This window comes from Lagopus muta, chromosome 1 (genome assembly GCF_023343835.1).
Source record: "Lagopus muta isolate bLagMut1 chromosome 1, bLagMut1 primary, whole genome shotgun sequence".
In the NCBI taxonomy this organism is placed as follows: domain Eukaryota; kingdom Metazoa; phylum Chordata; class Aves; order Galliformes; family Phasianidae; genus Lagopus; species Lagopus muta.
Window position 1 is genome coordinate 153,355,013 of NC_064433.1, and position 20,843 is coordinate 153,375,855.

At 38.3% G+C, this 20,843-nt stretch overlaps 1 protein-coding gene across 1 annotated transcript in view; it reads right to left on the reverse strand.

Moving 5' to 3' along the window:
• The window catches only part of UCHL3 (ubiquitin C-terminal hydrolase L3), a 45,291-nt gene that overhangs the window by 2,684 nt on the left and 21,764 nt on the right, over nt 1-20,843 (reverse strand). Inside the window, exons 6-7 of the mRNA XM_048933322.1 lie at nt 2,952-3,027; nt 442-500 (exon numbers count right to left, since the gene is read on the reverse strand). Coding sequence (XP_048789279.1) covers nt 442-500; nt 2,952-3,027 — 135 coding nt within the window. The remainder of the gene's footprint in view (nt 1-441; nt 501-2,951; nt 3,028-20,843) is intronic.

The following is a 20,843-nucleotide window of genomic DNA, read 5'->3' on the forward strand; positions in this document are numbered from 1 at the left end:
GCCTGAGCTGGTGGGGGGCAGCCCTGCCCCCGTGCTAGGGGAGTTGGAAGTAGGTGATCCTTAAGGTCCCTTCCAATCAAGCCGTTCTGTGATTCTATAACAACGATTATTAGAAAGGAAGAAGGGGCAGAAGGAATAAGTGTTGGAAAGCAAATCAACTTCTTTCTACTTTGGCATGTATTAAACTATAACTAAGTCAACTAAAAGAAAAACGATAAATTACATTTTCAATTTAATCACTTCCCTCATACACAATTTGAAATCAGGTGCATGAAAATCTCATCAGAGAAGAAAAGCCAGTTTGATCTTCTGTTATGCTCGGCTCTTCTTACACTTCCTTGTTCTCATATTATGATACTCTTTCAACCAGAATCACAATCCAACCATAAATATAACAAGACTGAATTTTGTATACCACTTATGAGCAATTTCTATTCCTACCTCTAAAAAAGAATCATCACTAGTTTCTCCATGGTTTATTGGGAATGGCTTGCGTCCATCTGTGGAAACATAAAGCAGTACTGATGAATAAATTTATAAAATTAAAATAGAAAAGTTTGAGTTTTTTGCCAAAAAAATGAATGAGCAGATTTTTTTCACTCTTCACTTACAAAGATGCTACTTTCTTTTTCTTAAAAGTATCTTTTCTTAAAAGCATCACACAAACACACAAACGACTACTCCCTAATTTCTCCTCCAATTATTACTTTTTAACAGTCATCAATTATGCACATTCTATTATATTAAAAATATCTGAAGTGAATCCTCTACTGGTTTATTTGAAAATGTGAGGCTATGAATTGCAACTTCTTTACTGCTGGGATAGCACTTCAGCTTTTCAAGTGGGAAAGAATGATTTCAATGACACTGGAATTACCCAGACTGACTGCTGTGTATCTGTGATCTTTGACGAACATCATCAGGGACTGAATGACACATGAGAACACTGAACTTCAAAGAGCATAAGTGAAACCTTATTCCCATTTAAATTAAACAAATTAACAATTCCAATAAGCCAGGCATTAAGTATTTTCACAACATTAAAAAAATGGTCACTCGCAATATAACAACACTATAGTTCTCAGTATATTTAAAACAATTCTATTCATAGAAATATGTCCGAGGTTACAAATGAAGAGCTAACGCTATGAGAACATTTGTCAGGATATCTTAAGTGTTCTCTAGACCAAATTCCTTTTTGGCTCTGCCCACCTTTTTAAAGATTTCCCTTCCTCACAGATTCCACTGAAATCAATAGTACATCCAAATGGCATTTTTCATAACTGAAAATGTTAATTCGTTTTTATATTTAGAATCACAAACACCCTCTTGTTCATATAAAACACAGAACTGAAGATATAACAATACAGATTCCTCTGAACATGCCAAGGAAACAAACTGAATGCCCAGTATGGTTGCAAGCTAAATTTAATTACATTTTTTACATACAACTTGGCAGAATAACATTTTAATTTCATCTGCCTATAAATAACATGTCTTCTATGGCAAAAACATCAGAAGCATTTAGCATTCATGTGGTTTCCCAGCATTTTCTGACTGCCAAAGCCCACATGCTGGCCACAGTGACTGAAACCAGTGAATGAACCTAAAAAACTTTCTCCCATTTTCCTACTTAATTATTTTTTGCTTTCTTCTGCTAGTTCAGAGACATGTTACTTTATGAACTTGGGAACTTGTTACTTTAAGAACTAGGAAAATAGTACTAGCATACAGTTGAACTAAACTAAACCAAATGACCATTTGGATTTTGTTTGTTTGTTTGTTTTCATTGAATAAAAAATTGAAGTGGCTTTTATCTTGTATCACCCTTATAGAATATAGCAAAATATGATAAATATAATAGTGTGCTCTTTGAGTAAATTTATGCACAATGAAAAAGTAATACGGAAGTAGCTGCATACAGCTAAACAAAGCCCATTCATCATGCTTTGAAATTTAAGAGTCAGAACATATTTAGATTACATTACAGTAGTAGTTGCCTCACTATTTGATCTGTAGTACACTGACAGACATCAGTAAAACAGAGGTGTGCACCAATGATCAGTTCGTGACTGATCATTGATATTAACCCACAGATTCACCTTAGGATTAATATAAACATTTCTAACACACTGCTTCTGTCCCAGGTAATAATTAACTGTCACCTGCTAAGGGCATTGCTTACTTAAATGTTGACAAAAAAAAAAGTAGCAAGTGTTCCCACTATAAAACCCAGGAAAAAATATGTTAAGAAAGACCAGTGACTTGCAGTTTTTAAATTCATATCTACTTGATAGTTTTCTGAAGTGGCTGCAGCAAAGCCTGGTTGCCCAGCAACATGTTTTAGATTGGAATCATTAGAGAATATCTGAGCAGAACCTGCTGCTAAACAATCTGAAGAAAGAAAAAATAGCTTTAACCAATTCAGAAAACAGAGATCACAGTTTTGAAGTTAACTAAATTAAGATAGATTAAAAAGTAACCAGCCTATAACAAATGGAGATTATTATCTTCCAGTATTCTATACAATTTCAATGTTAACTGTATCATGCTATTCAATAATACAGCTAACACTTGCAAAGTTGCATACAATACATTTATTAAGCAATTTAAGGACATAAGTATAACAGTATTTTCAGAAATACACATTCATCAATTCTTTCTTGCTTCCTGTCTTATCAAATAATAAAAGAAGATCAGAGACAGTCTAATATTGTGTGTCATTTTGTCTTGACAGAGAAGTTGAGAGAAGAAGAATCCAAAAAAAAGCAGTGGGAAAACAGCTGCAGTCATTTGATAGAAACTCTTCCCACCACCCCCAAACCCTACAATGCAAAAGAACCAAAGCCCTCCATTAAATCAAATACTCTTGTCTCAAACTGATAGTCAACAAGATTACTACTTGTATTTGTCTTTAAACAAACGTAGAGCAGATAAGAAAATGTCCTTACCCAATTCATAGAGATGACCACCTACGTTAACTAATGCAATAAAGTGAAGATCTACTTTTTCATCTATACTTGGTGCCTGCAAAACAAACAAAAACCATATTGCATTCACTAAAACTCATCCCAATATGATTAATGAGAATATATCATAATGTGCAAAACACCTGTCCAAGAGATATGGCAAGTGAAAAGCACATTCTGGATTTGGGCAGAATGGAAGACATCACACTGCAAAACATTATGAAATATAAGGAAGCTTCCTGCAAATACATGTATTAATAAGAATCATCTCACTTAAGTAAGCGGAAGTATTTTCAATTACAGTTTTATATAAAAGCTTTATTTTGCCATTACTGAGTTAGAAGTTGTGTCAACTCGAATACATTAGCACTAAAAATAGATATTCATATAAATAGCAAGTCCTTCAGTAACGCACCTCTCGTCACAAAGCAATACAGGACTGAAAATTCTGAACCTACAGTATTTTAAAACTTATTCACTTAGTCAAAGTGAATGCAAGTCACTTGTAGGACGGTTAACCTTTTCTTTCCTTGCAGACAGCAGAAACAGATGAAACTCCCAGGGTACTGCTCACACATCTCTTATGCAGAAAGGAAGGATGAAAAATTGAGAGGGATACAGAGCTGTGTTACACTCAGAGACATCTGGAATTTCAAAGCAGCATCATAGGAAGCATCGCTACATATTGAGAATGGACTGAAGTGCACTGACAGCACCAAGCGACATGAAAAAAACATGGTTAGTTGGTAAACATCTATCCAGCCCAGTGTTGCCAATCACAGAACACAAAAGATTTTTCAGAAGAAAACAGAGCATGCTCTTCTCTGGCAGCACATTCCCAGTGTCGAGTTTGGTAAGAAGTGTTGTCAGAACGTCTGAGCCAAAAGCTGCACCACCACTGTTATGTTCAATAGCAGCTGATGGTCTTATTCCTTCATGAATTTGTCCAGTCTGCTACTGAGCTCTATTTCACAATTAAGAAGATACTGTTTTGAGTGAATGGATAAAAGCACTTCAGTTACTTCTAAAGAAATTATCAAGAATGTGACTTGTATTTCATACATTTTCTCCTCCACCTTTACTCTGATACTTCTGTGAATTTCATAAAGCATCTCAAAAATCTAAATCTGGCAGAAACAGATTACTGTGTAAAATGAGTTGTGGAGAATCTTATGTTTACATCACGTTTTTAAGACCCCATCAAAACTTTCCTTCTTCCTCACGGTCATGAAGAAAGACTTGAAAAGATGACCCAAGCTGCTTGATGAAACCCAAGCAAATGATCAAAACAATACAGCAAAGGACAAGGTGGCACCATAAGTCTTTCAACCGAACAAGAATGCCAAAGAAGACAGAATTACAGAGGAACTGCCAACAGCTTATAGAAATTCATAGAATCATAGAATCACTAAGGTTGGAAAAGACCTAAAAGATCACCCAGTCCAACCGTTCACCTATTCCCAATAGCTCCCACCTATTCCCAATAGCTCCCAATTCCATACAGGAAGTTCAAAAAAGATAAAAAAAAAAAAAAAAAAAGGTGGGGAACCCTCTCACACACCACCTCCTCCCATCCTCACTGATGTTATCTGTCCTCCATGACCAGTTAATGTACAAAAGATAAAAATACTCTGTTTCACCTCTGTTTCAGAGGGCAGAGAACGTCAGCTTCAGCGCGATGTCTATTGTGGAAAGCTACACCTCTGGCCAAGTTTTCAGCTTTTAATAAAGCCTGTGTGAATGCTTAGAAGAAGAGAACATAGCTCTAAAAATTCAGCTTGTGTGCTCATCACTAGGTCATAATACGAAAGCAATTATGAAGGATTTTCTCTTGTTTACTCTTCTCAAAGACTACTAATATCAGCTTCAGTTAGGTTTGAGAGCACCTGTTCCTTTGGTTTTTCACACAGAAGCCCATTCAATGTCTAGGAGACAGCAGATTTGCATTATCACATTGAAGAAGAAAAAATGAAAGTCTAAACATGGTCAGTGTCTAGCTAGGATTCAGAACTGACTTCTAAGACCCAAGATTCACTTTTCAAGTCTTCTGAACAGCTGTACCACTCAGTGAATAAAAAAAAATTACACTTATTTCCCATCCAGAAAAGATAGAGGACATGTATCAGCATCTTGGGTAGCTTACAGAAACTTATGTTATGACTGTACCCTTAGTATAAGGAACAGGTTGTGATGTCCACTGACTCATATAACCACTCTTCCAATCTACTTCCTTGAAAAAAAAAGTCTGAAAAATAATAACCTGAAGATTTGAATAGAAAAAAAAAAAAAGGCTTAGCACTTAAAAGTGATGGTTCTAAGTACACAACAATCACTATTTGTTCTCAGGGTGTTGAGGTAACTTTTGATAGTAATATAGTGTGACTTCATGGATTCCCAGTCTCTCATACTTCACTGTTTTTAGTTGCTCAGTAGACAACTTTCCAATCGTTTTGTACTCCTCATTCTCATCATATAATGTATACTATAGCAGCCATTTTCTCTTCTTCCTTCCAACCTCTCTCATTCTCTGTATAACAAAAGCCTTTTCATTACTAAAAGTGTTCCAATGTCCACAGAGGGGACAGTCAGGGTTTTGGACATCTCTAAGAGGTCCCTTCCAGCCCTTACAATATTGCGATTCTGTGATTAAATGACCAATTCCTAATCTCTCACAAGATTTAACAGCCTTCTCTACTAGCCTGAACATTTCAATTCAACAGTAAAATAAACTTCTCAGAGTAGACAGCAATTGTATACACCTCTCAAGCATTACTTCATATAATCAAAATAGTACCCCTGTTTTTCACTAGCAGATTTCTAACCAGTAATTTCTAAAATAACACTTCTTACACTTTCCTACTGTGTCAACCATTATCCTTTCCTACCTTCCATCGTACCAAGAAGCTCTTTGAGTTCACCTTTCACCATTACATTCTCATTACTTTGCTCACAAACAATATTCTTCATTCTTCTTGTTGCACAAACTTTTAGAAACTTGGTAGTACACTCCTAAGTCAACGAAGCCCCGTCATATCAGCTTCTCTAATAATGCTTCTTTCATCTGCATTTCTTGGGCAAACTCACCAGTGGGGGGAAAAGCAACAAAAAATCTGTCTTGCTCTTATGCACGTATTGAGAAACTCCTCACTTCATTCTGCTTAAAATTTATTTATAAAAGACAACAATATAAAGCCAGATTCAATGTTACATGAGAGGTTCTTCCAATGGAATCTTTTTATTACTTCTTCTTTCTACTTGAGAAAATGGAGCAAGGCAAGAGGCCTCTCAAACCAATTTAGTACAGTGCTTTGTGTTACAGGTAGCGATCAGAAAAATAAACATGGAAAAAAATAAAAAGCAAACAAAAACCCAACACAATAACACCAACGAAACTTCTTTTTGCATTCAGTCAAGAAAATGACATTGAAAATCTATCAGATTCTGAAAGAAGAGAGGTAAAGACTGATAAGGAAAATAATTTTGCAGAATCTTGAGAAACTGAACTGAACGATTAAGCTAAAAGTAATAATAAGTCTAAGAGAATAAAAACTATAGTACTTTATGTGTACAATTTCACTCACAGTAAATTAGGAGAAGACAAAGAAAAATCTATTCTAAGTGATGTTTGTGCAAAAGAACATTAGCATGGTTTAGATTCAATAAGTTCTGAAGGGGAAAAAGTTATGCATTTGCAGCTGGGTAGATTAGGCACCTGTAATTTCCATTTTGAGACACAAAGCACACCTACACTACCTTTAAGCAAATTTACTGTGTGTGTGTGTGATAGGCATTTGAATCCTTGTTGAAAGACTGCAGTTGAAACAATGACCACTGGAATAATGATCACGAATTTCAGAAAGATTATTTCTGATTAATTCTCACAAAACAGTCACATCTCTATTCATGATCAATGTACCACAGAGAGCTTACTGCATTTGAGACGCTCAAGAGCTTCAAAACCAAACATGCACAGCTTACTGCAGATAAAGATCCACTGTCTAGATAAAAGACAGGTGCAGAGCAACTGTCTCAAGAATGAGTAAGAAGTTCCTTTGCTAAACATTGTCTAATTTGTTTGTCTAGCATGCTGTCCCTCTAAAGCTTATGAATTTTATGTCTCAAGCTGTAGCTACAACATGCAAGTGGGAGGCTAGCTGCAGGACAGCAGCAACTAATTTTGAACGAGAGGATGACAAGAAGGTGAAATTCAGAGATGGGATCTATCAGTGACCAGAGAATCTAGATATAGAATACTTACACAAACAGAAATCTATCTGTAAATATGTAAGTGAGATGGATTATTCAACAGTGTACAGTACAAGATGCATTCCTTATATTTTTAAGAAATAAGAATGTTAATCTGACACAGGAATCAAAGGCTGAGCACTCAGGGAGAAAAAAAAGAACAGCTCGTGTTTTCTTATTTGAGAAGTGTAAAAAAGAGAATATGGAGAGATTAGCGTGTTATATAAAAAGGAACAAAATGATCCCAAGGCGAGCAGAGGCACTAGTCTTCAAGAACAGATGAACTGGAAGAGCAAGAGATCATTACAGTTGTTGAGAAAAATTCTATATGAAGTATGTTGTTACCCACAGATTAAAAATTCACCATATTTACTGCAAATTTATCAGATGTGCACAGAACATTTCAGGATAATGTTTTCAATACTTTTTTTCTATTATATGTTCTGCAGATATCCGGAGACCTTATCTAAAACATCAAAGGAAAATTACAACTATGGAAGGTGGTTTTATTTAAAGAGCAGAAAAACAGTCTCCTACCACTGACTTCCACTCTTAATTTTGAAACAATTATTTTCTGTCAGTGTTTAGGACTAGAAACGTACTTAAAATTAATTTAGAAAATGTATACAGGATGTCCCCACCATCCCTGAAATTTAAGTCAATTTTTAATAAAAGCAATTCAATCATTTTCTTATAAGCTCTTCTAATGCCCGAAATGCTGCCTGCTTTTTGCAAATTATGCTGATTTATACAGGGTTCATATCTTTCCAAATATATGTTATAAAGAACTGTAAAGACAAGAAGAACCTTTTAGTTACCAACACATATCACACTATATTATATTCAGTGACAAATTTTTGTATGTAGGACTTAGAATTTTAATCTGCCAAATTGGAGAATCAAGGATCTAAGTGGAGTGAATGAATATTATTTTAGTGCTATCTTAGAAGCTTCTGTTTTGCCACATAGAGTTCTTTTGAAGGGCACCTACTTTTTGAATTAAATTACAGTTTGTAAATTATCAGAACAAACGCTCACTGCTAATGGATGAGGAGTTGCTTTCAGAAATCTCACGAAGTAAATAAGACTACAGTAGTTAACAGTGTTTCTAGCATAATCATAATATGCTGTAACTTCCATCTTTGGTTACATCATAGTTAATTTAGCATTGAAATGAACTGTAGCCATAGCACAGTATAGAAATACTGTCTATTTTGTGCATGCAATTTTTTTCTACATTTTGAAGATACATTTGTGCCCTGTAAGTGAAAAAGAAAAAACAGGGTAACAGAAAAAAAAAGGGGGAAAAGGAAAAATGTTTTAGCACATTCGATGACTAGTTTTTATTTATTAGAATATCTTCACCTTCAACTAGAAGGTCTGCCTAGAAAGAAACTGGATAAAGAAACAGATGTCAAGTGAGAAAGTACGTGAGCCCCTTGGAATTACATGAAACACTTCATCATATTGAAACACTCAAAAACCATTAAGTAAGACTTAGAATAAAAGAAAAGGAGACTAGTTTTAGGATATGAGAACATAAGGCAGATCTCAAACACATAGAAGAAATAATGTCATTCAACAAGAAATGAGAAGCCCCTTGCTTTAGCAAATCCAAATGAAAGACCATGAAGATGAGATAAAAAGAAGAAGCTGGATTTGGAGCCTGTGGACAACAACAACAACAAAAAAGGAAAGCCACTTCATGAAGGGCAAGCTTCATCTACACTTTGAAAATGACTTGGCACATGTCCTGAATCAAAAATACTTGAACAGCAAAATATGGAGTGATGTACTCTTGCTGTCCAATATGGGGGAAAGAAAAAAAAAATAAGGAAGAACAAAATCCTAAGAATGGCTGAGAAAGGATCCCAACAAAAATTATAATATGATGCCTTGAAGACTGAAGTATCTGGCAGAATGCCATTTGTGTCAGAGTAAGAAAAGACTGAAGATGGACTACACTTACAACAGAATGAAGCCCAACAGATGGAAGGCGTATCAAGGGCCGCCAACGACGCAGACGGGTTGACGGACTGGTAGCTTTTGCAGGACCTACATGATTACGTTTAGCCCAGGAGAGGGATGCAGACTGACACAATTGCGAAGCCTTCGTTCTGCTGTGGCTAACCTGAGGCTGCGATGAGGATGGTGGTGAAGACAGCGAAGACGATGGCGACTACATAAACATTAGAAAAGAACATACTTAGCTCACTTAAACTTGAAGCAACACAGCTAAAAAGGCAACCGCAAAGATGTCCACTATTTATTATACTGTCCTTTAACTGAATGATTCTAATAGGTAACAATCAAGACTAGAGGTTATTCACACCCAGTGAACTTTGTAGTAAGAACATAAGTTAACTGACTCATTCTAAAGACAGTTGGAAAGCAAGGAGAAAGGAGATAAAGTAACATCATGGAAGGAATAGCTGACAGCAGCAAGAGTTATCAATCTTGTCTATAGTTACAAAAAAATGCAACAACTATTTGGTAATTTGGGAAAGCTATGTTGTGCTCCTCACAGATCTAAAACAAACTGTTTAACTCGTGTGGATAGAGCCCAGAGTTTCTTTACTGTTCCATGTCTAACATAAAAGGAAAGCAAAGAAGAAGGGAATCTTACCGTGGTGAGGTATGCAACTTCCTAAGTTTTTCACCTATTCTTCTAAAATAGCAGGCCAGTGGCAGTATTGCCATTAAGACTCTGGATCCCTTTAGTATCCGTGGAAGCAGTGGGACTATGTTAAACCATTCAAATTGTTACTATTAGAAGAAAGACCACAGAAGTGTTAAAAAACGGCTCTCAGCTGCAACTGACAAAGTTACAGAAATTATATTAAGATCAGAAAGGACCATTGTGATGATTTAGTTTTGATCTTCTGTCCCACACAGGCCACAGGACCAATAAACTTTTGTTTGGATTAGAACACATTCAACAAAAAAACCTCATACATTCAAACTTAACAATTTATTGACTACCAAAATAAATCTGAGAAAGTCAAAATTTCAAACAATCAGGTTGACACAGGTTGACTACAGAAACAGTAATGGTTTCATATGGTTTAGAAAATACATTAGTATTAAATGATAAAGGTTTCTTTTCTACTCCTGCTGAATGATGCTATGAATATGGAACAGTGGATTACACTAGTCCTTCTGACCGTGATGTCAAGTTAGGGGCTCACATCTAGCTGATGATAAACCTCTAGCTTATCACTCATCATTGCTTCATCCTCTCCGCTCATAAAAAAATCCTCTGTCATCTTCATTTTGCTGCACAGACTAGATTCAAACCAGGTAAGACTGCACTGAGCAAGAGATCTGGAGGCCAACAAAAAAGCTATTTTTAAGGCTTCTTTTTTGAAGCCAGCAATAGTGCCGCACCTGTGCTAAGGGGCTAGCAGCTTGTGGGCAAGCTACTAAGTGAGCAGAGATGGAGCTGGCACATTAGCAGCAGAGTTTAAACACCCTACAAATGTGTCATCACCTGCCCTTGGCACCTGGTGATAAGCTTTAAATAATCTCGGAGAGCACAGCAGGTGAGTAACTACTGTTACTACCCACTGAGAATGGGTCAGTGAGTGAGCATAGTCTGCGCCGTCCATACATTGCTGCAGCTGTGGGTGTGGGAAGTGGGTCAAGTGGTGAGGAACTAGGTGTTGTCCCTCCTTGCTCAGGAAACCAGCTCTCCTCCTGACAGTCTCTGAGACTGCAGGCCTAAACATGTTACCACCAGACAGTGGGCTTATTCCAAGAAAACTGTGGCAACCCAGATGGAGAAACTGCCCAGAAATGTGGCTGTTCAGGTCTTCATCTGCAAGGAATGCCTGAGCCTGCTGCCGCCCGGGGAGGATAGCAGGGATTCCACCTGTGTGAGGTGTGAACAGGTGGATGAGCTGCTCAGCCTGATAGTAGAGCTCAAGAAGGAGGTGAGGGAATATGAGTGGGAGATCAACTGCTGGAGTGACTCACTGGTGTGTCAAAGGGAAGGGTGTGAGGGAGATACCCACAGAAAAGTGGTTGACCCCCTGCCTTGTCACAGTCAGGCAGACCTGACAGATGAGGAGAGTTGGAAAAGAGTCCCAACTTGGTGTCACGGGAGCCCCCCCGCCTGCCTACCCTGCTTCCCCAGCTCCCACTAAGCTTGCAGAAATTGCGCTACTGCCAGCACTCGTTCTCGTGAGAGACTTCAACTTCCCTGATATACGCTGGAAATATAATACAGTGCAGAGGAAGCAGACCAAGAGATTTCTAGAGGGCGTGGAAGATAGCTTCCTTACACAGCTGGTACGAGAGCCTACCAGGGGTGTTGCCCTGCTAGAGCTGCTCTTCACTAACACTGAAGGACTGGTGGGAGATGTGAAGGTTGGGAATGTCTTGGGCAGAGCAACCATGAAATTGTAGAATTCTCTGTTCTGGGAGATGTCAAAAGGGTGACTGGCAAAACTGTTAGCTTGAACTACCAGGGGGCAGACTTTGACCTGTTCAGAATGCTTGTTGCAGGGGTCCCTTGGGAGTCACTCCTGAAGCACTAAGGGGTCCAGGAAGCCTGGACGCTCCTCAAGATGGAAATCTTAAAGGCACAAGAACAGGCTGTCCCTGAATGCCATACAGCAAGCTGTAGGGGAAGAAGACCAGTGTGGATGAACCAGGAACTGTTGTTGAGACTCCAGGAAAAAAAAAAGAGTCTGTGTCCTCTGGAAGAAGGGACAGGCTACTTGGGGAGATTACAAGGAGGTTGCTAAGGTATGCCGGGAGGAAGTTAGGAAGGCAAAAGCCCAACTTGAACTCAGATTGGCCACTGCAGTAAAAGAGAATAAGAAATCCTTTCATAAATATATCAACGATAAGAGAAGAACCAGGGAGAATTTCTATCCTTTACTTGATGCAGCTGTGAATGTGACCACTGAGGATAAGGAGAAGGCTGAGGTCCTCAATGCCGCCTTTACACCTGCCTTTAATAGGCAGATCAGTTATCCTCAGGGCACTTTACGCCCTGATCTGGAAGTCTGGAATGCTACACAGAATACACTGCCGGTGATTCAGGTGGAGACATTTAGAGAGCTCCTCCTCCATCTGGACTGCAACAAGTCCATGGGACCGGATGGGCTGCACCCTCGGGTGCTGAGGGAGCTGGCGGGGGTGATTGCAGAGCCACTTTCTGCCATCCACCTGTGCTCCTGGTTGCCTGGAGAGGTCCCAGAGGATTGGAGGCTTGCCAATGTGACTCCCATCTACAAGAAGGGTCATAAGGAAGATCCAGGGAACTACAGGCCTATCAGCCTGACCTCAGTACCAGGGAAAGTCATGGAGCAAATCATCTTGGGTGAGATCACATAGCACGTGCGTGGTGTCCAGGGGATCAGGCCCAGCCAGCACGGGTTCATGAAAGGCAGGTTGTGCTTGAGCAACCTCATCTCCTTCTATGACTGGGTGACCAGCCTGGTAGATGAGGGAAAGGCTGTTGATGTAGTCTACCTAGACTTTAGCAAAGCCTTTGACACGGTCTCTCACAGTATTCTCCTAGGGAAACTGGCTGCCTGTGGCCTGGACAGGTACACCCTTCTTTGAATAAGGAACTGCCTAGGGGGCCGTGCCCAACAGATAGTGGTTGATGGAGTTAAGTCCCGCTGGTGACCCGTTTCAAGTGGTGTCCCCCAGGGGTCGGTACTGGGGCCCATCTTGTTTGAGAACTTGATTGATGACCTGAATGAGGGGATCGAGTGTACCCTGAGTAAGTTTGCAGATGACACCAAGCTGAGAGGTGGTGTTGATCTGCCTGAGGGTAGGGAGGCCCTTCAGAGGGATCTGGATAAGCTGGATCGCTGGGCTGAGGTGAATGGGATGAGGTTCAACAAGGCCAAGTGCCGGGTCCTGCACTTTGGCCACAACAACCCCATGCAGCGCTACCGGCTTGGGGATGAGTGGTTGGATGACTGTGAAGAGGAAAAGGACCTGGGGGTGTTGGTTGATGCTCGGCTGAACATGAGCTGACAGTGTGCCCAGGTGGACAAGAGGGCCAACGGCATCCTGGCCTGCATTAGAAATAGTGTGGCCAGCAGGAGCAGGGAGGTGATCATCCCCCTGTACTCAGCTCTGGTGAGGCTGCACCTCGAGAGTACTGAACACAGTAGTGTTCAGTTTTGGGTCCCTCACTACAAGAAAGACACTGAGGCCCTGGAATGTGTCCAGAGAAGGGCAATGAAACTGGTGAGGGGTCTGGAGCACAAGTCTTATGAGGAGCGGCTGAGGAAGCTGGAATTGTTTAGTCTGGAGAAGAGGAGGCTCAGAGGAGACCTGATTGCCCTCTACAACTTCCTGAAGGGAGGCTGTGATGAGGAGGGGTTTGGTCTCTTCTCCCAGGCAGCAAACTAGACCCAAGGAAACAGCTACAAGTTGTACCAGAGGAGGTTTAGATTAGACATAAGAAAGAACTTTTTCTCTAAGAGAGTGGTCAAGCACTGGAATGGCTGCCCGGGGAGGCAGTGGAGTCACTGTGCCTGGCAGTGTTCAAGAGGTATCTGGATGAGGAGCTACAAGATATGGTTTAATAGCTTGTGATAGTAATGGTAACGGGAGGACGGTTGGACTAGATCGTCTTGTAGGTCGTTTCCAACCTTGCAATTCTATGATTCAGTCTGTCAGAGAAACCCTCACTTTCTCTCTGGAAATTAACTTCTCTTTTGTGATAATTACATAGATTTATTCAGCCTCAGAAAAATACTCTTTGAAGCTAGTCTGGAAGGCAACACAGACTATGCTGTGATGTCTTGTGCTCACCATTGACTTACTATCTATTGATCTTCACATTGACAATAGATTTTAACTTGTAATTTTATGTTGCCTTCTGTATCACTGATAGAAATTGTTTAGAGCTGTGGGTCTTATAAGCAATCCTTGCAGGGCTCCACAAGAAAACATATCTGTTGATGAAATGCCCCACTCAGCTGGGCTGAGATGCCAGCTGCTCATGAATGCATTGAAGTTGCAGACTGGCCACTGCCATTCACTGCGATGTGTCCCACATTATTTACTCAGCAGAACAACGTTAGATTTTACTAACTGAGCAGTAGGTAGATTTCTCTGAAAAACTGATTTTCATTTTGTTTAATCAAAGCATAAACACCAGTCAAAACCATTTACTTATTTGCAGCATTTTTGAAGCATTTCACCTTTTTCCCTGTTCAATTTTCTTTTTTTTTTTTTTTTTTTTTTTTTTCCTGTCAGGACTGAGACAATGAATTACTTCTTTCTATTCCCATATTGCTGCTCTCGTAACACAAGGACAGGCATAAGAATTCTTCACGAAGAACAAGCACAAGTACAGCAGGACTTTTAGGGTTCAAAGATAAGCAAGAAGCATTAAGTCTCATAGCCTGTCCACAGAATCAAGTTCTCCAGAATTTTTTCCCCCAGTTCTTATTCTCAGGCATTCTGAATCTCAGTAGCACTGCAGGAGAGTACAAGGATTAAGTCTCCAATCCAAACTGTAACTATAGAAGGAAGAATTTAGCTTTGACAACGCTTTTAAGAGTCAGAAACTTACAGATGAAGTATAACGGCCATTAGACACTTGTACCATGTCTTTGGGGGGGGTTGTTGTTTTGTTGTTTTTTTTTTTTTTTTCCCCAAATTACATGAGGTGATTTAAAATGAGATCTTTTATATTTAGGTAACATAACAGGTGGTTTTAGAACAATTCAAGATCAGCTTGCCTAAGAAGATTTCAGAAGATGACTGTTAAGACCTGTAAGCCACAGCTCCAAGATCACCCCACATTTGACAGACTCCCAACTTTCAGAGGGTGCCATAAGATTAAAACACACAGCAGGACAGAAATTTAAAGAGTTAATGCTAACCAGAAGTTTGTGATAAAAGATAACAAGCACCAGATTATGTTTTAGTATTTGGTAAGCTTCTGCTATCAAAATAGACAAGGGTGTCAGTCTTCATGGAAACTGCAATATAACAACTGCTTACTTGGAAGCAGTGAAAGAAATAAAATTGAAGATCTGTTGAGAAAAGGAATTCACCCTGGCTTTGATGCATTCCACCGATGCTGATTATTTTTTCTATGAAAAAAATTCAGTACTCTTAGTTTAACTGCTTAGAAACTATTAGTAACAGTTTGAACACCATCAATCTTTATATTTAATAGCCCAGAGATGACCAAAATTATGAAATATGTTTTTATGGAGTTTTTGATTTTGTCAACACATTTACCATAATTCCACACTCCTACCATTCTTAGTGATAATGCTTAATTTTTCTTTTGTAGTTAATAATGTTAAAATAATGAGAACATATTAAAAACACCCCTTAACTAAAATGACCCCAAAAGAGATGAGGTAGTTAAAAAAACAGCATACATATTATATAAATTGAATAAAATACAATTCACATTATAATATAAGGCAAATACTACCAATGGCTTTTTATTTCCAGATGAGTACTCTTCCTCATTTTAACATTCCACTCATGGAAACTTTTTAACTTTTAATTACTATACTGTTTCTCTTTGTCTGATTGACCCCTTGTGAGGTCAATCAGACAAAGAGAAACACTCTCTCCACTGAAAATGTACTTCTGCATTGCAAGACTGAAATTTCAACAGACAGCAAATGGGAATTCTGCCAAAGCAAAGTTAATACTGGATTCTATGTAATTAACAACTCTATAATAGCCATAAAATTCCATTCTCTGCTTTAATAATAAGCATAAATTAAGCTTTTGTCAGCTGAAGTTATTTGCAACTGAATATTAAAAATACATATATTACAACAGAATTAGATGACAGTATTAGTATGAAATTAATGCTAAATATACATCATCAAATAAAGGACACAAAGCAGTATATGTCACATTTAATTTAAAATGTGGAAGACAAATCAGAACCTTGAACATTCTATTCAGACAATACTCACTAACAGCTAGCAAACTGCAGAGAAAAGAAACTAACTTCACAAGATGAAAAAAAAAAATCATAGGAGCATGCTTTAGTGCTGAAAATCATCACATCTCAGATATTTGAAGTGGTAAAAGAAAAAGGCTGAAATAGAATTCAGTGTTATTGTCAGATAAACCAGTAAACACATTAGTAGTCCATAATACAAAAATACATTACTAAGAAATTAAAAGTCCAAAAAGAAGGTTTAGGAAATCAATTTCTGCTCCACTCCGTAACTTGTTTCTTTGTATAGCTGCTAATAAAGCTTAGAGCCATTTAAATCTTAAGGTCTCAAGGAAACACATGCTGTAAAGTTTCCAGAGGTCCAAGAACTGTGCAAGTTTAAAAATGCACATATTTATTAATGCTGAGTAGCTCCAGTCCCAGCTCATGCCCAAATCTATCAGACTTTAGAAAGACAGAATTTGTCTGCTCAGTCCAGACAAGTATCTCAGTTCGTGTGTAACGCACTGAAGATCTGACAGGATTGAGCAGGGTTTGCCATTGCAATCATTTCTTTCCACGTAGAAATATTTATTACTGATTAATTTCCTACTGGTTACGAAAATCTGTCCATCTATGATCTTGAAGTTCAGGGCACTCCTTTAGTGGAAAGCTTATGCATCTTCCTCTTTCAGCCTCTAAGGAGGGATCCTTGTCTGTCAACTGACAAACTATATAGGGACCAGGGCTTTCTTCTTTCCTCCATTTTAAGGTACTACCACTGTGTGGATACAAATGCTAGTTGAGCTGGGACAGAGATCAAAGGAGGTCAGACTGCATATCATCATCGCTGGAAGCTTTGGAAATAGGAGGAGATAAAATACAGTTAGCCCTGGTCTTTGTTTCCACAATTAGACATATGCACAGCCCAGGGATCAGAGGCCCTGTCATATGTCCTGCACATGCTCAGTTGAGTTGATCTATAAGCACACAACAATTCTGCCCAATAAACTGCTTGTAGTCACGTTACACAGTACATGCACAGTAAGCCCTGTAGTAGAGAAGGAGGAATGTTGAGAAGGCACTAAAAAAATTGCAACTTTTCCAGCCAAAAGGGCAACATAAGAGTTATCTTAGCTTTAAGATTATATTCAGAAATGATATTTCATATATATCATTTTTCCACCACCTTCTGAGGCCTTCTTTGCTTTGCTTAAGTAACTTGCTCATGATTGGATTAAACACAGTATGTTAAAGAGTCTGTATTGCAATACAATGTGCAATGCAGAGCATGCTTTTCTTTCTTAAAAGTCAATGATCTTAGTATTTTTCCATATCCAAATTAAATCTACACATTACACAGTCTGAAAAGATCCTTCTTCTCTTCCTTCCTTCCTTCACTTCTTTAACATCTTTATTAAGCCTGTTTTGGTCGCACTCTTGAAGGATGTTAGTTTCCTCCCAGCTTTTTTAAAAAGATGAACACCCAGAACACTGAAAATAAGCCTGTCAAAGGAAGTATCCCAGAAGTAGATGCTTGTCGACCTCTGAGTGGATTATGAGCTCATCTGCAACAGCACACCAACAGAATTCACACAAGCAAGGGATACGAAAACCTCAGATGCAGGAAAGGCCTTATTTCCTAACTAAAACTTCATTATATACAATGCAGTCCTGCACAACATACAAACTGACAGGAAATCAAGGTTCGTGATGTTTAGTGTTCAAGGATCTATTATCAGCATTAATACGTATTGAAAGTGTGACTAGTTCTCAAATTGAATTGGACTATACCTGCCAGCTGAACAACTTCTGCACCAGTACATTTAATGAGTGTTTCTGCAACCAATAAGGAGAAAATCTTCACAGTATTCTTTATGTCATTTCAATAAGGGATTAAGATGGACAGTATGCTGAGACTATTACTTATCTAAACATATGGATAAAGACATAGCTTAAATACAAGCAAGACTGCTGAGATCAGAGCACCCAAAAAGCCTTTCCAAAATTAGTTGTAATTTATCTGTCTCTCAAGTCCTATATTTAAGTTCTATGGCCTATGTTAGGCAAAAGTCAAGCTAGATTATCACAATGGTGACTTCTGTGATCAAAAATCAGTAGATTTACAAAAAGATCCAAACTTTGGGGAGCTCTGTAAAATCCTGATTAACTACGTTTTTTAAGCAGCTTTTACTCTGAAAGATTTTTTTTTTCTTGAAATCAACCAAACAGCACTGTTGCACACCCAAGTACATATTTTTAGTATCCTTCCTAGAGGAAAGCAGCTTGATGCAACATTAGTTGCCCGAGTAATTTTAACCAACCAACTAGCTCCAGCTGTATGAGTATAGTGGTAACTGTCTCAAAGATGATAAGTTCATTCTGCCTTTTTTTTTTTTCCTCTCCTGGATTAGTGATTGGATAAAGAGAGACAGATCAGTTTCTCTGCTGCCTGAGGAAAAAATCTTGAGTGTGAAGTCAACCACTACCTGTCATAAGGAGCCTGCAAGGTGCCAGTGAGCAAGAATGCCAAGAACCTGCTACTTACTCTCTCTGATACGTATAGTGCAGGAACAGCACCAGAATGATATGGATTGGAGACATGTGAGATGTAAAACCATAGAAACATTTTGTTACTTTCACTTGTTTCTCATATACTTGCTATTTGAATTCACCAGCTAATTTATGGGTGCGAATATCCTCTATAGTTTTATTTAATCCTAAGAAGCAGAGTTCCTCTGTACAAACTTCACAATTAAGCATAAGGCTCAGTTCAGAGCAATGCTGTATTAATAACTTCTTAGTTATTTGCTCAGAACAGTACAGGAAACAGATTGATGCATGTCTCCAAGACTGACACACAAGTCATACAGGGTAATGCCATAAGTCAAAGCCTAACCAAATATAATTTCCAAAACCTTTTCACACTACTCTAGTATACTTATTTTTACACTTCTTGCTGCATAAGCTGAAAAAAGCTATAGGCAGCGTCACTGCCTTTACAGAATGCTAGCATAGACAAAAATCATCTTAGAAGCATTTGCATAATTGTTTTTATATTCTCCAGAAATGCAAGTGTTTCTTTACAAGAATGTATGGATTATTCAGAAGAAACACTGAGGAATATGGGCTATTTAAAAAAAAAAATCAGTCCCATATGTTCCTGGCAGAAATGAAAGGGAAGCTCCTTTATACTTCTGCTCTATCAATAAATTCTAATCCCACAGGGAGCCAGAGATCTTTGAAAGTTCAAGTTTTACAGCAGTTGAGAACAAAGTTAACGACTGTTAACTGTGATCAAAGTCTAACTTAGTGCATTCCAAGCAAGATTATAGTTTTCAGGACACACTAAACAAGTTTACAGACTACAGTTGGCAGTTACAGTTCAAGTTATGGAAGAAGTCAAGCTGGGGTAGTTTTTTGAGTGCCACCAATTTCAATTCATGTGAAAAACATTCTTGCTCATACTTATGAATGCTGGTGGGCACAACTATTTCTGTTTTTGGTGAACATCTGAGACTAGTTCTTAACTCTGACAGCCAGACACCAATTTTGTTTCTGAAAAGTTAAGGGTTTTTTTTTTTTTCATAGCAGTCCAATGAGGTGCAAGAATGCTGCTTTCATTTGAGCTGGCAGCTCAAGCGCACCACCTCAATCTTCTCATTTCAGAGCCTCATGTGGCCACGCAGACAGTTCTGGTAGCCAGAGCTGTAAGATGGTAAATACGCATACACAGTATACAAAAAAGAACAAGGAGGAGATGTTACAGAATCAAAGGCAGTGTGTTCTCTGCTCCTAGAGACAGCTGATATATTTTATATCCCAGTTCTGTTCTCTTCTCTCTTACATAATAGCTACTAACTGAAATACTATACATAAAACTTCACTGACTTGGACAGCCTCAATATCCTGTAAGGAAAAAGTGGGGAAAAAAAAAAAAAAAAGAAAAAAAAAGTAACAGTAATCCTAGAGGCTCCTAATTTTCTCCTAAGAATTTAGATCACTGATATCAGAAGCTCTTATTACTTTCCAACCAGTATCAAATACATAGGCATTTCAAGTGGCCTTTAAACAAATCAACTTGCATTTATTTGTTTGCTTGAAACATTATTCTGGGCTATGCTGGAATAACATTTAAAGAAGTAACCTTTCTAAATACTACAAATCATGTGCTGCTAAGCACTAATGCATTGCTAAAACTTCCCTGTCCAAAATACATTCAGTCTTAAACGTGGGAAGTGTTTCTACATGTCACAAATACCAGAAGACACACAAAAAAGTTTGAATTTTAAAACAAAAAGTGATAAGGAAAGCCATATGTAAGCATTCAGCAATACCTTGATTTTGCACAAACAGGTCATCAATTATGTAACACTACAACTATTTGAGTATTTGCTGCCTATGTCAGCAAAAGCTGATGCAAGTCTAGTTTGTTAAGCTCCATGAGTTTGCTTCTGGCACTTCTCTGATGCCATTAGCTCCTACAAGACCATAGAACAAGCTGGTTCATGAAGCTGACAGAAGACAGTTAGTTGCATTTTGTTTTTGTTTTCCGAAGGTAACCTGATAATCCAGGACAATTTCAAATTGTCACAGACACGCAGCTGGCCAAAACTTCATATACTATTACCTATACAGGATTTGAACAAGACTTAAGCATGTTAAAGCATTCAAAAAAGCACATGCTAAATACAGACCACTCTCTAAATTTTATTCATTGGCCAAGGGCCAATTAG